The sequence below is a fragment of the Hoplias malabaricus genome, chromosome 1 (assembly GCF_029633855.1).
Source record: "Hoplias malabaricus isolate fHopMal1 chromosome 1, fHopMal1.hap1, whole genome shotgun sequence".
Lineage (NCBI taxonomy): Eukaryota > Metazoa > Chordata > Actinopteri > Characiformes > Erythrinidae > Hoplias > Hoplias malabaricus.
The window spans coordinates 14,804,985-14,817,350 of record NC_089800.1 but is presented as its reverse complement, the minus strand read 5'-3'; the positions used below and the strand labels follow the sequence as shown (position 1 = coordinate 14,817,350).

Below are 12,366 nucleotides of genomic sequence, written 5' to 3'. Positions count from 1 at the left end.
GACAGGACCAGGGGTGGGTGATGTGATATTATTTCACTAAATTACACCATAGGCAACATCATGGAAATATTATTGAATTAAAATGACATATAAGAATCTTGGGGCGGCACGGTGGAGCAGCAGGTAGTGTCTCAGTCACACAGCTCCAGGGACCTGGAGGTTGTGGGTTCGATTCCCGCTTCGGGTGACTGTCTGTGAGGAGTTTGGTGTGTTCTCCCTGTGTCTGCGTGGGTTTCTTCCGGGTGCTCCGGTTTCCTCCCACAGTCCAAAAAAAAAAACACATGTTGGTAGGTGGATTGGTGACTCAAAAGTGTCCGTAGGTGTGAGTGTGTGTGTGTGTTGCCCTGTGAAGGACTGGCGCCCCCTCCAGGGTGTATTCCCGCCTTGCGCCCAATGATTCCAGGTAGGCTCTGGACCCACCGCGACCCTGAACTGGTTAAGCGCTTACAGATAATGAATGAATGAATGAATATAACAATCTCCAGGTGTCTAAGATCTCGGTCAGATGTCAGTAAATCACACATCCAAGAGAATACCCCAGAACTGAAATTTAAAAGTTCTTTAAAATATCTCGCTGGATTGGATAGCCCTCTTTCTCTCTCCATCACTTAACTGATGCAACAGTAAACAGTCTCATAGCTAATAAATTGTTCATTATTGTCCACCTCCAAGCTCCAGTGACATTCCTTTAGTGGCAGATTAAAAAAAAAAAGCAATGGCTGGATTTTTCATGTCCTAGAGAAAACATGTGCTGCTGCTTTTACCCCCAGTGTAACAAGTAGGTGGAACTGGCGCTGACTAAATTGGCACTGCCCACAACTACAGGACACACAAACCAAAGCTAAGCGCTAGTCAGCAAGCAACGTGACTCCAGTGATTTAAGTCCAATAACTTTGTTGGAAACAGTTGTATTCTCTCAAGAACGGTTCTGTGCACAAAGGATCATTATGCATTTAAGTGTAATACAGACCTATCAGAACAATGTCCAAAAAAGCACTGTTTCGCAGTGTCAAATCAAATCCTGGTGATACTCTTATAAAGCCATATGGTTTGAATAGAATGTCACAAGGATGGAGGGGGTTCCTGGAAAGCTTCCTAGGGCTTCATAGGCTGTTAGTCATTGAACGCCAAGGTAACATACAATGTTTCACTACGCATAAAACCCCCTGAAAACATCGCCTGCATTTTTATTTTTCTCTTCAGAGTGGCGAGCCTGTTCTAAGGGGGGTGCACCAGGAAGACCTGCCATCTGAGGCTGACAAAGCTCAATAAATCATAAGCATAAAACTCCATCCCCTGCAGAAAGCCACACTGATGAACAATAAGCAGAGAGTAATACTCCCCAGAAACCTCCTAAGAGCCTAGATTGCAACCACATGTTAGCATGCCCGTGCAGGCTAGCACACTCCATTTTGTCCACTCTGAAATTAAAACAATGGAACCAGTGCTTATGTGTTTGAGGCTGTGAATCAAAATCAAGGGATTGACTCCATCCGCGACTAGGCTGTGTATACACAGATATGATGGTCCAGATGAAGCAGCAACCCAGCAGCTGTCAAGTGGAGGCGAAACTTGTTTTCTTTTCTGGCAAATGAAGACGGTGGAATGAAGAAAGCGAAAGAGGCCTTGCTGAGGTGGAGGAGGAAAGAGAGCTCGCTATGTTCCTCGTAGTGTTTCCTTGATAGGCAGCGCTGCTCCGCCTCCAGAGTGTTTCATATGAACGGAGGGGAAAGAATTCAGCTCCAGCTTTTGTCTCGGGCTGTTGCACTGCGCGCTGGGAAGTCACCATGACAAGCTCACACACAATGCAGTACATCGGACTTCTCCTGCTGGCTGCCATTCTGCTGCAAACCATCGCAGTGGCTGTCACCTTCATATACTTCAGCAACGTCTTAACGACGGTAAGCCCCCATGTTGGAACTCTTTGGGGAGTTTGTGGGTTTCTGAGTTCGGGCACGAGAGCAGCTCTACTTTAGGAGAACGAATAGAGCTAAAGTTTGGTGCACACGTCGAGGAATATATTTCCCGTTCTGAGAGTATTTAGAGTGTGTATTTCTCCACAAAAAAACGCACACACAACCTCGCTTTTTGGGTTTCCTCGTTGGGAATCGATCGCTTGTTTCATTGGACTTCGTCCAACAGGTCGAGGCTGCGGAGAACAGGGTTAGGAACCGACTTTTAAGCACGGTCCCGGTGGAAATAACGTGGTTCTTAAACAGTTACAAAGATTATGGGATGTTTGGCTGCAAAAATGGAAGCTACGAATGCACAGAAATCTGATTAGTTTGGTCTGCAGTGTAGGGGCAGAGTTTGTACGGCGTTTTCTTTTCTTCTTGTTTTTTGGCTTCCATTTTCGTACACACAGATGAACCGGGATAATTTTACACACGGAGCGCTCAAAACATAATGTTCTGAAATAAACCCTAAATACATTCTCTGGCTTGCTGCAAAAGCCATGTAACAGCCAAAGCTACATTGTAACTAGGAGTTCTGCATTATGGTGTTTTTAAGGTGTGTTAAATTCTACTAAAGTTCTATTTAATGTTTTTTTCTTTTTACAGATGAAGGAAACGTTTTCAAAAAGCAGTGTGTCTTGTTTGATGCGCGCCAACATCAGATCCATCAAGGGGTTGGATGTGGGTGCTGCGGAGGGAAAAGACGACCCCTGCTGGCAGGTCACGCAACAGCTCCACTTTCTCATTGAAAAGGTATCAGCTTCAGATGGGTGCAGGATATAGATACAATGACCCCATTTATGACTAGCATACCTATTCCCTTTTAATTACTGAAGGCTGACTTGCCGAAATATGAAATCAAACTCAGGGCTGTCTCCTAGTTATATGTCCGTAGTAACTCAAAAGAGAGACATTGTTAAAATGGAGGAGCTGTCTATATTAGAAATTAAACAGCAATGTACGGGGACATTTTAACTTCTGTGACAGGGTCAGCTCATTTAGGAGGATCATGCTGTATACACGACCATTTCAACATCCAAATGACGGTCTGGCGGTTCAGTATTCAAAATTAAAGCCAGCATGTCTTGATTATAAAAACAAACCTGGACCTTAATTCCTATCAAATAATTGCAACTTAAATGGCTATTGAATTATTGGTCAGAAAAACTTTGTTTAGATATGTTCCCAAAATCATTCCGCCGTACTTAATTCAGATTGAGAACTTGTTTCTATGATTTCACTCACTGAAATATTTTTTTTTCCTCCAATAGTCAATGTCTAACCGATACCAGAAAGAAATTTCCTCTGCAGTCAAAGGTATGTTTGAAACTATCTTTGTGCTTGATGCATGCTCCAAAACATGTACAGTTCGTGAATTATTAAACCGTTTGTACTCTTTCCAGACGAAGTCTCTAGAGTCCTCCCCTCCTTGGTGGTCCAAGACCAAGAAGCTCCCCCTCGGCCCAAGGTTGCTGCTCATGTTACAGGCAGCTATATACCAGATGCGGACAAAGATGGTGGAGGTATGGTTATATAAACATAAACATTTTCTGCCATTTTATTAACTTAATTGGAAACTCCAATAAGATGTCCAGCTTTTTTACTTGGTGAAATTGCTGCACAGATGCTCAGACATGGAATTTAAGCTGTATTCTGTGACAAAGTCATTGTACTTTTAGGGGTTAGAGTGTACGGTTTGTTTTTATGGACTCTTGTACTGACTCTCTGCGGGCAGAGTCCAAACCAATATAGATCTTTATTGCATACAGACTGTCCACAGATATCTTGGCTGGTACATTCTGAAAGCAGTTTTCATTTCTCTACAAATGAACCCCATCTGGATACTTGTGCGCTTAAAAGCTTGGGATTTCAACACTTAATGCTTTTCACAGTTTGGTGAAGTTATTGACAGACAGCTCTATAATATGGACCCCTCTGCACTCACTTAAGAAACAAATGGATTGCATTCCATTTAACACTGCTGCACTTTTGGACTAAAACAAATACGCTGGTGTGTAACTTGAGCCTAGTCTTTGAAATATGCATCCCCTTTCCTCTGTGCTGCCAAATGTTGAAACAATGGTGCTTTTCTGACAAACCCAACCCCATAATCTTTCTCTCTGGCCTTGGTGCTGCAGGTCCCTTGAACAGGAAGGTCTATGGCCAGAAGATCCAGTCCTGGGAGTCTGAGAAGGGCCTGGCCTTTCTCCAAAATGTGGAACTAAGTGACGGGGAGCTGGTAGTGCCGCAGGCTGGGCTTTACTACATCTACTCCCAGACTTACTTCAGACACACGCTGATGGAAGAGGATGAGGAAGAACATGAAGAGGACGAGGGCACTTCCACAGAGACTGCCAGGGGAAAACCCATGCTGCAATACGTCTATAAAAAAGTAAGCTCTTATGCAGTGCCTATTCTTTTGATGAAGAATGCTCGGACCACCTGCTGGTCTAGGGACGCAGAGTACGGACTGTACTCCATCTATCAAGCAGGCTTGTTCCAGCTCGCAGGCGGTGACAGGCTGTTTGTCACCGTCAGTAACGTGAGCACTATTGACATGGACGAGAAATCAAGCTTCTTTGGCGCTTTCCTGGTCAGCTAGGCTCAGCGAAGGGATGAGAAGGTTTTATTTAACATTCGGACTGCAACAGCTCCTCTCTGTCAGGCAAGCGACAGGACTCAGCTTGCTTGGTATGTTTTCTGAGCTCCTTTTGAAAAGCTGCCAAGGATCTGAAAACCATCTGTATATGTGTGCTGCGATACACTCTCCAGCCAGTGCTCTTTACCAGATTGATGAGACTCGTCAAAAGGTGGGTGCATTGGGCTCAGTGGGCCTGGGGCAAAGCTACAGAGGACCAGAGTGGATCTAAGGCCCTGAGAAACTCAAAGGTGTAGCACATAACAACATCTGCACAGAAGGCAGGAACTGTAAGGGGCTCGCCAAGTCGTTCGGTAGCAAGTTGCTTGGTCACAGTGGAACTCAAGTGTTGAACCTTGTGAGCGGACAAAGAGTATAGTGCACGTAAAAGGGAAATCCTGAATCCTGTGCTGAATAAAGGAAACAAAGTCCTAACGTTGTGACATTAAAGAGGATATGACATCCCAAATAATCTGAAACAAACTGAGAACTACCACAAGACTTCTGTATTTGCCTGTTGTTCTTGGAAAGTGTTATTGTGTAGCAATTTAACTATGTTGCCTTTTTGTAGGAGTTTTTCAGCTGTTTTAAACTCCAACCTGTTTACTGTTATCTTCTGTGATTTTTGTTTTATAAATGCCTTTTCACTGAAATATGAATGTACTCATTGTCACTACTGTTGTTTGTTTACGGAGAAGTCATGCCAAAATGATTGTGAAAATTTCTCTTTGAGAGAATGGTGAATCTTTCCACCTGTATGACATCACTGTGAGACTGTAAAAGTTTAAGATGAGATCATGCCTTTGTACATTTCCCAGTATTTTCTGAAACTACATCGATTCTCCAATGTAACACTTAAGAGCACACTGAATAAAGTCATCCCACAATGACTTTGGTGTCACTTCCTATGTACTACATTGGGAATAACTCTGACTACACAAGTTCATGAGATTGTTTTTGGTTTTTGGTGATGCATACTTAGCCACTGATTTCTGTATAACAGATTTAATGATAATCATACGAATGGTTTGTTATATTCAAAATAAACATATGTAAATACATATTTGGTTAGTAAATAATTACAAACCATGTTTGTAAATGGGCCCTAGATATCTTCCACAGGGGGTTTGGATGTTTGATATTGTACTCATTACCTTGACCAGTACAGAGCTGTCTATAAACAAATATGTGACTACTGCTATTAAGAGACTCTAAACAAAGTTTCACAGTGTTCAAAAGGTTACTAAAGATGCGAGCATTTTAAACACTCTGAGCATGCTCTGTATTATGTGAATGACTGAAAAACAGGCATGTTTGAACATAGCAAACGCAAAAAGTAAGATAACCTGAGACGTGATGGCATTTTCTTATTTAATGATTGGCATTTGCTTTTCCTGCTCCTACAACATCCTTGTTGGAGCCCAGTGCTTTGGAGAGAAACTAAATAGATTAAGCCATCAGAAGAGAAAATTTCTATGTGAAGTATAAATTAAATCCCTATTTTTACTCCAAAAGCAATCCAGATGGCGATAAGTGTTTTCTGAAAGAGAAGTGAAAGTGCTTTGCTTGTGCAAAAGGTAGTGGGAAACAGCCATGGGAGCAAAACAACATGAGCAACTGGTGGATGAAAAGAGAAAAAACAGTGTAATTACTCCTACATAAATAAGGAGGTAGTGTACAGAGAACCACAAATCAAACAAAAGAAAGGCCACAGTCAAGGTTTTCAGATAAGCAAAGTGGAATTTCTAACACAAAAGCAAGAAGCTAAAAGTGTTTCTGTCCTTAAAGTCACTGCTCTGAATGTGAAAGTGATCTAAAGGCTTCAAGAATGTATTTTTATATCAACCTTAAGATTTAAATGTCTTTATTTCTATATTCATTGTCCATTTGAGCAGGTCCACTGTCCATAGCGGAGCATTTTTGTAGTTCTACTACAAAATAGACTGTAGTCTATTCATTGCTCAGCATTTTGCCCCATTTCACACACTCCTTCAATGACCACACAGCAAAAATATTTGGCAGGTGGATCATTCTCAGCGCTGCAATTGCACTGACATAGTGGTGTTAGAGTGCGCTGTTATGAGTGGATCAGGCACAACAAAAAGTAGGAGACAGCTTTAATTTTATGGCTGATCAGTATAAAACCAGTGAACTTTAAAAAAAAAATCAAGAATGGAGTGTTCTATCACTATCATCTGTCTGTCCAGAGATTTGACACGTGCTAAATTAAATTTTCAGGCCACTCGTCTGCCCCCTTGTGGAGAGACGTAAAGAGGAAGTATTTATCACAGCATCATAAATTAGTTATGTCGAATAAAAGACAGGAGTCAGGTTTTCATTTTTTCTTTTTATGTGGAAATATGTTACATTTATATTACAGGTATTTAAATGCCCCAAGGGAAAAAAAAAAAGTTTTAGACAGCATAAACTAGCACAAACAGGACTGCAACATAATTTAGACAGAAACTGAACATACTGCATCTCAGTGACTTGCATCTGTAGAAATGGTATCCTGATGAAGCCCTAGATGGACTGCAATCTATGTTAAGTGATGCCCAATAAATACTGCAAATGTTGTTAATGTAACTTAAAAAATATATCATAAAATGTACTTTTAAATTGAATTCCATAAGTCTGTGTACAAAAATGTTTATAAATACAACCAGTCTCTACTGACATACCAGGTACCATTTCATTTAACAGGTCTTGTCTTCTAGCCTACTAACTCAATGTCTTCCACATATGCACATAACATGACCCACAACAATGAGGTCAAGCATTTCTTGCCAAAGATCATGCCATATAGATCACTTGTAGTGGGGGAAAAAAGAATAGAAAATTTGCCAAATGAATTCTCAACTTACAGTAACATGACTTTTCTAATTCACAATAGTGTGTAAAACAACAACAACAACAAAAAAAAAGCATGTTACAAGTGATTTATAGGCACAAGCTTCAGCAATGACTAATTCAATTGATAACATGAACTGGAACAGAATCACAGTAGCTGCCTTATTTTGTTGACTCCGCTGGCTCCTCTCCAAGTCTCAGTTGGCACTGTGCCAAGAGAGAGCCAGTCTGGAATAAGGGGGTGAGATGCTAAGAGCATTGTGCGGGGCTCAACAGTCAAACCTCATGTCCAAAGTCTCATCAAAACCCTTGTCTTCGTGAGGTCCAGCAGCTAGAAATGAGGCTACAGGTGGGCCTGTTGCAGAGGTGACGTTCAGCACTCCTCCAGCCCCACTGCCACCTGCGTTCCTCACTGCTATGCTGGTGACATTAATACCCAGAGTGAGCCTAGTCTGCTCTAGGGCTTTCTCCGGCACAGCAAACGCCTCCAGTTTCTTTTCACCATTGGCCATGTAGGAGTTCTGGCAGCCTCTGCATATGCAGTCCAGACAGGCTTTTCTGTTGGAGTAACATGGGCATCGCTGGCCCCGGCACGTAAGAACACTTGGGTTTTGGGTGGCCCTGCCGCATTTGCAGCCCTTCTTTTCCTGCGGCTTCTTGTACACTACTTTTGTTGGGCTTCCTGGAACAAGAGGATTAGCTGGAATCCGTTCTTTCATTTTGTCTTTAGACTTGGGAGCACTCTGTTTTGCCTTTGTGTATGCCTTTTTGGGTCCATGCTGGTCAAGAGGCTTTTTGACACTTTTATTGGGCACCATCAATGCCTTACCCACTTTTGACAAACCCCCACCGTTGGGGACAGCTGCCATGTGGGGCACAGCCTGTGCTGGAACTTTAGGTTCACACTTGACAGGAACAGGCACAGAGGCACCAAGAGTGGGGCCCCTAATAATGGTAGAGATGGGCAGAGGCTGAATCTTTTCGCTATCGCTCTCAGAGCGGGAGCGTTTTCTGCTCGACCGTGGCACTCTGGGAGTAACAGCAGAACAGGATATTCCAGAGGAGGAATGAGGGTTCTGCATTGAGGCCAGATGCTGGGGAGCCAAGACCCCCGAAGAATCAAGAGGAAGTGAGGAAAGCTGCCGAGAAGAGTCAGCAGAGGTGGTGGAACAGCCAAACGGTCCATTAATGTTCCCTGAAGACTCATGGCCTGGCTGGAGGATACCAGGGCACTCGTCCTGCGGAACATGGTCTGGCTCCAGAGTCCTGAGTACTTCCTCAACACTTAAGAGGAGGGTACCCCCATCATGCTTTATGTCCTCTCCAAAACCACATATGTCCATGCTGCTGGCACAAAGCTCCTCGCCAGCTGCTGCCACAGCTTCACATACAGGAATTTCATCTGCAAAGTTCTCTTGTTTCACTACCTCATGCTCCACTTCCAATGTCACAGGAACATTACTGTGAGGAGAGGGCAACTCGTCCACATTGCTTAACCCGTTACAATCCTGAAGGCCATTCAGTCCTAACGGACTTAGGGGCTGCTCTTTTACCTCAGTTGAATGGGACGAATGATCCTCCTCAGTAGGTGTGTCTGAAGTTGAAGGAGGAGGGGACTGGTGTGCCAAGTTCAGTGAAAGTGTGTCCTCCTCCTGCTTGCAACTGTCCAATGAAAGGCCCTCTTTCAAAAGTGCTAATATGTCTGGGGATCCCCCCACAGCACTTGAAATATGGGAGGCAAGAGGAGAATCTGCAATGTATTCACAAAGTTTCCTGTAGCAATCCACCAAAATACATAGTTGCTTATTCTCCTCAAACTGGTCATAGTCCTTACACCAGCTGCAAGATGGCTTCATCATCATCTTTTTGCCTTTACAAGCTTTGCAGACATAGTGCTGGCATGATGAGTTGGTCGGAGCTATTGGGTCTTGAAGCAAATTCCCTACATAAAAACAAAACAAAAAGATCAATTATTTGAAATTATAGAGACGTCATGGCTGACTTGACAAAATTTCAGTATTCAACAGGCGCAATTATGTCAGTAGATGGCGCTCTTTATCAACCTCATTGGTTTAAGGGCTGCTATTCAATGTGCCTTGAAAAGGGTGATAAAACACCAATTTATACACGACGCTGTTAGTAATTACATTTAAGCTCAGTTAACAAAACAAATGGGAATTGCTTAAGGATATGCAAACAGAACTGTTCATAAATCACACTAGTTATAAATATCCTACATCCCTCTCCTTAAACCCATATGACTGTGGTGGTGGTGTGTCCTGGTGTCACCTGTTGATAATTACATATGCGTTCATCTACACATGAAGGGTTTCCTTCCAAGAGCCAATAGTGATTTTTCTTAATAATACACAATGTTAAGAGAAGTATAAAAACGCCTATATGTCATCTATCACACTTTTCAAAGCTCTTTACATTTTCAAAATCTGTTACAAATGGACATAAGGGATTTGTAAATAAAACTTTGAAGAAAACGCATGTTTGCACAAATAAACATGTTTTTAAATGTAGGAGAATAGATTTGGTTTCATGCATGTAATTATTCTGCATGAAAAACTAAAGATAAACACGCAAGGATATTAACATAGGCACTGCTAAAAGCACGTGAAGATCCATAAAAAGCTAAACAAAACACATTTCATCCTGAAGGGCTGTATGTGGACAGGCCTGCTCTTATTTGCAGTGCAGCCAGACTCTACGGGGGTGTGTCGTGTAAACGACAGGGCCGAGGAGGAGCTACGGGTAAACGACTGAACACAAGCGGAGGAAAATCCGATACTAAAGCTGGTGGATGCTTACCGCACACGAGGCAGGCGAGAGACTGCCTGAAGAACGGTAGGAGCTTATAGAGCTCGGCTAAAGCCTGAGGGTCCCGGGGATCGCACTGCAGCACCGAACGGCAAGCGGACACATAGAGAGCGGTCGCATTCACCGGGTTCATCCTCAGCAAGTCTCGGGGCTCGACAGATACAGCTCGGGGAGGAAAATACAGAGTGACCGGAGAGAGAGTGTATAGGGGGAGAATGAGAGAGGCGGGATCACGCAGCAGGTCCCGCCGGCTAACGTTCTCCACAATGACGTCCAGTCAGGTTAATGCTGCGGCTCGGGAGGTGGACCTCACAAAAAACGCCGTCCGCTGTGGAAACGTTCACGCTTTGGTCCAACCATGCAAAGTCCGTCGACTGTCCAGAAATCTGAACGCAGATTACACACATACATCCACAGTTCACAGTTCCGTTAACGTTAATATCCCCACGCGCGAACCGTGGTGTAGCCCTGCTAGCATAGGCTAATCAGCAAACACGAACACTGGAAATGTCTTTCCACAGAAGCACGGCACACATCGCGTTCAGTATAAACACTCCATGTTTATCGAGTTCATCTCTCATCCGTGACAGGAAACAAGCCCGAATAATCATCATGAGCCTGCGTTAAATCCGAAAAACGTTCAAAATATATCCTTTTTTCAGCTGCAGGAGGCCTGTTTCTTGTGGAGGAGGAGAAAGAGGGAGAGGGGGAGGAGAAGGAGGGGAGGGGGAATATCAGCTTCTTTCGCCTTTTTTCGATTTCAAATTCAACAACAATAACAGTGGCGGCGCTCTCCGCCGAGTCGCAAGGCTAACGTTCCTGTTAGCTGGCCTCCACCGAGCAGCTCTCCGCTCCTCAATTCAAACGCGGCCAGATTTCAAATCCCAACTTCACTTCGCTTTCCGTCGTCGACTCAAATCGTCGTTGCCGTCGTCGTCGTGGCGCCGCTTTTTCGCTTTTTCCACACCACCTTCCTCATGAAGAACGAACGACCGTTAGCGCCCGGTGCAGACGGAGAACCGAGAGCAGGCGAAAACCCGAACCTCAGCTTGTGTGTGTGTGTATAAGTGTGTGTGTGTGTGTTATTGTCCCCCGTTGCTTTTCATGGCGCTGCAAAAACAAAACAGGCCCGCTTTTCCTACGACTTTCTCCAGAGGCGCCGAAATAAACGTTAGATAGCTTCCGTCCGTTAGCATCGCCGTTCACGACATAACCCACGAAGCACACGCGCACGGCGTGAGAAAAACGAAGCAGAACGGAGGAAAAAAGTCCAGAAAAAGCATGGAAGGAGGCGCTAGAAAGCGCGGGGAGAAGCCACTCCGCCGGTCTCCTGCCTCGGCTCCGGGAGGGAGGGAGGAGGGAGATCAGAAACAAAACAGGCCGCTCTGCTCCGGTCCGGGTTTCTCCGCCGTTCCGCCGACACCGCCACACGTCTGCCGAGAGGGAAGTCGCTTAAAAAGCGAACGCAGATTGTATCCGGCTCTCAGGCTCTGGATTTGTGCTGAGGAAATGTGTAAAATGTGAAGTGTATTTGTGTTTCAAAAGGCTGCTGGGGCTGTAGCGCTTCTCCCCTCCCTTTTCCTCTCTGCATTAGCACACAAGGAGGGGGCGCTGCTGCCCGGGTCTCGCGAGAACCTCCGAGAACACGGTGCTGAGCGGTTCCCTTGGTTACATAAACGTTACGTAGGCAGTGGGCCGAGGGCTCAGAGGAGGAGGGCATGCAAGAAAAATAGAGGGCCTGGAAAAGCCAAGCCTCGGGGTTTTTTCTATTTTTATTAGGCTGTAATTTATTTAGAGCCTTGGCAATTAAACGATATATTCCCTATTATTTAAGTAAGAGGTTTCAGTTTGCTGGAAGGTTGAAGTATGTGGTCAGTGTTTTTAAAGTATTGCTTTAATATTGTGGATGGCACTGCTTTGTCGTTGCCACACTGCTCCAGGATCTCTAGGTTGTGGGTTCAGTTCTCACAATGGGTCACTGTCTGAAGAGTTTAGTGTGTCGTTTCTTCTGGTTGTTTTGGTTTCTTTAAACAGCACAGTTCAGGGTGTATTCCTTCCTTGTGCCCAGTGATTCTGGGTGTTCCAGACCCATGTGAG

At 44.2% G+C, this 12,366-nt stretch overlaps 2 protein-coding genes across 2 annotated transcripts; one reads left to right on the top strand and one right to left on the bottom strand.

Annotated features, from left to right (window-relative positions):
* The first annotated feature begins 1,562 nt into the window (after positions 1–1,562).
* tnfsf10 (TNF superfamily member 10) lies at positions 1,563–5,608 on the top strand. Its single transcript, XM_066678152.1, has 5 exons — positions 1,563–1,901; positions 2,562–2,708; positions 3,227–3,272; positions 3,359–3,478; positions 4,094–5,608. The coding sequence occupies exons 1-5, from the start codon at positions 1,788–1,790 to the stop codon at positions 4,555–4,557; spliced, it is 891 nt and encodes a 296-aa protein (XP_066534249.1). The 5' UTR covers positions 1,563–1,787; the 3' UTR covers positions 4,558–5,608.
* A 1,342-nt stretch (positions 5,609–6,950) lies between these two features.
* msl2b (MSL complex subunit 2b) lies at positions 6,951–11,866 on the bottom strand. The gene is made up of 2 exons (XM_066646860.1): positions 10,261–11,866; positions 6,951–9,385 (listed from the first exon to the last, which is right to left on the bottom strand). The coding sequence occupies exons 1-2, from the start codon at positions 10,400–10,402 to the stop codon at positions 7,713–7,715; spliced, it is 1,815 nt and encodes a 604-aa protein (XP_066502957.1). The 5' UTR covers positions 10,403–11,866; the 3' UTR covers positions 6,951–7,712.
* Positions 11,867–12,366: the final 500 nt, after the last annotated feature.

What these genes read in the sequence shown, in the direction of transcription:
- tnfsf10 (XM_066678152.1), top strand. Translation starts at nt 1,788, where the DNA reads ATGACAAGCTCACACACAATGCAGTACATCGGACTTCTCCTGCTGGCT. An exon ending in AATTTCCTCTGCAGTCAAAG is followed by an intron (nt 3,273 to 3,358) that starts GTATGTTTGAAA and finishes TACTCTTTCCAG; the next exon opens with ACGAAGTCTCTAGAGTCCTC. An exon ending in TGCGGACAAAGATGGTGGAG is followed by an intron (nt 3,479 to 4,093) that starts GTATGGTTATAT and finishes TTGGTGCTGCAG; the next exon opens with GTCCCTTGAACAGGAAGGTC.
- msl2b (XM_066646860.1), bottom strand. Translation starts at nt 10,402, where the DNA reads ATGAACCCGGTGAATGCGACCGCTCTCTATGTGTCCGCTTGCCGTTCG. An exon ending in TCTCGCCTGCCTCGTGTGCG is followed by an intron (nt 9,386 to 10,260) that starts GTAAGCATCCAC and finishes GTTTTTATGTAG; the next exon opens with GGAATTTGCTTCAAGACCCA.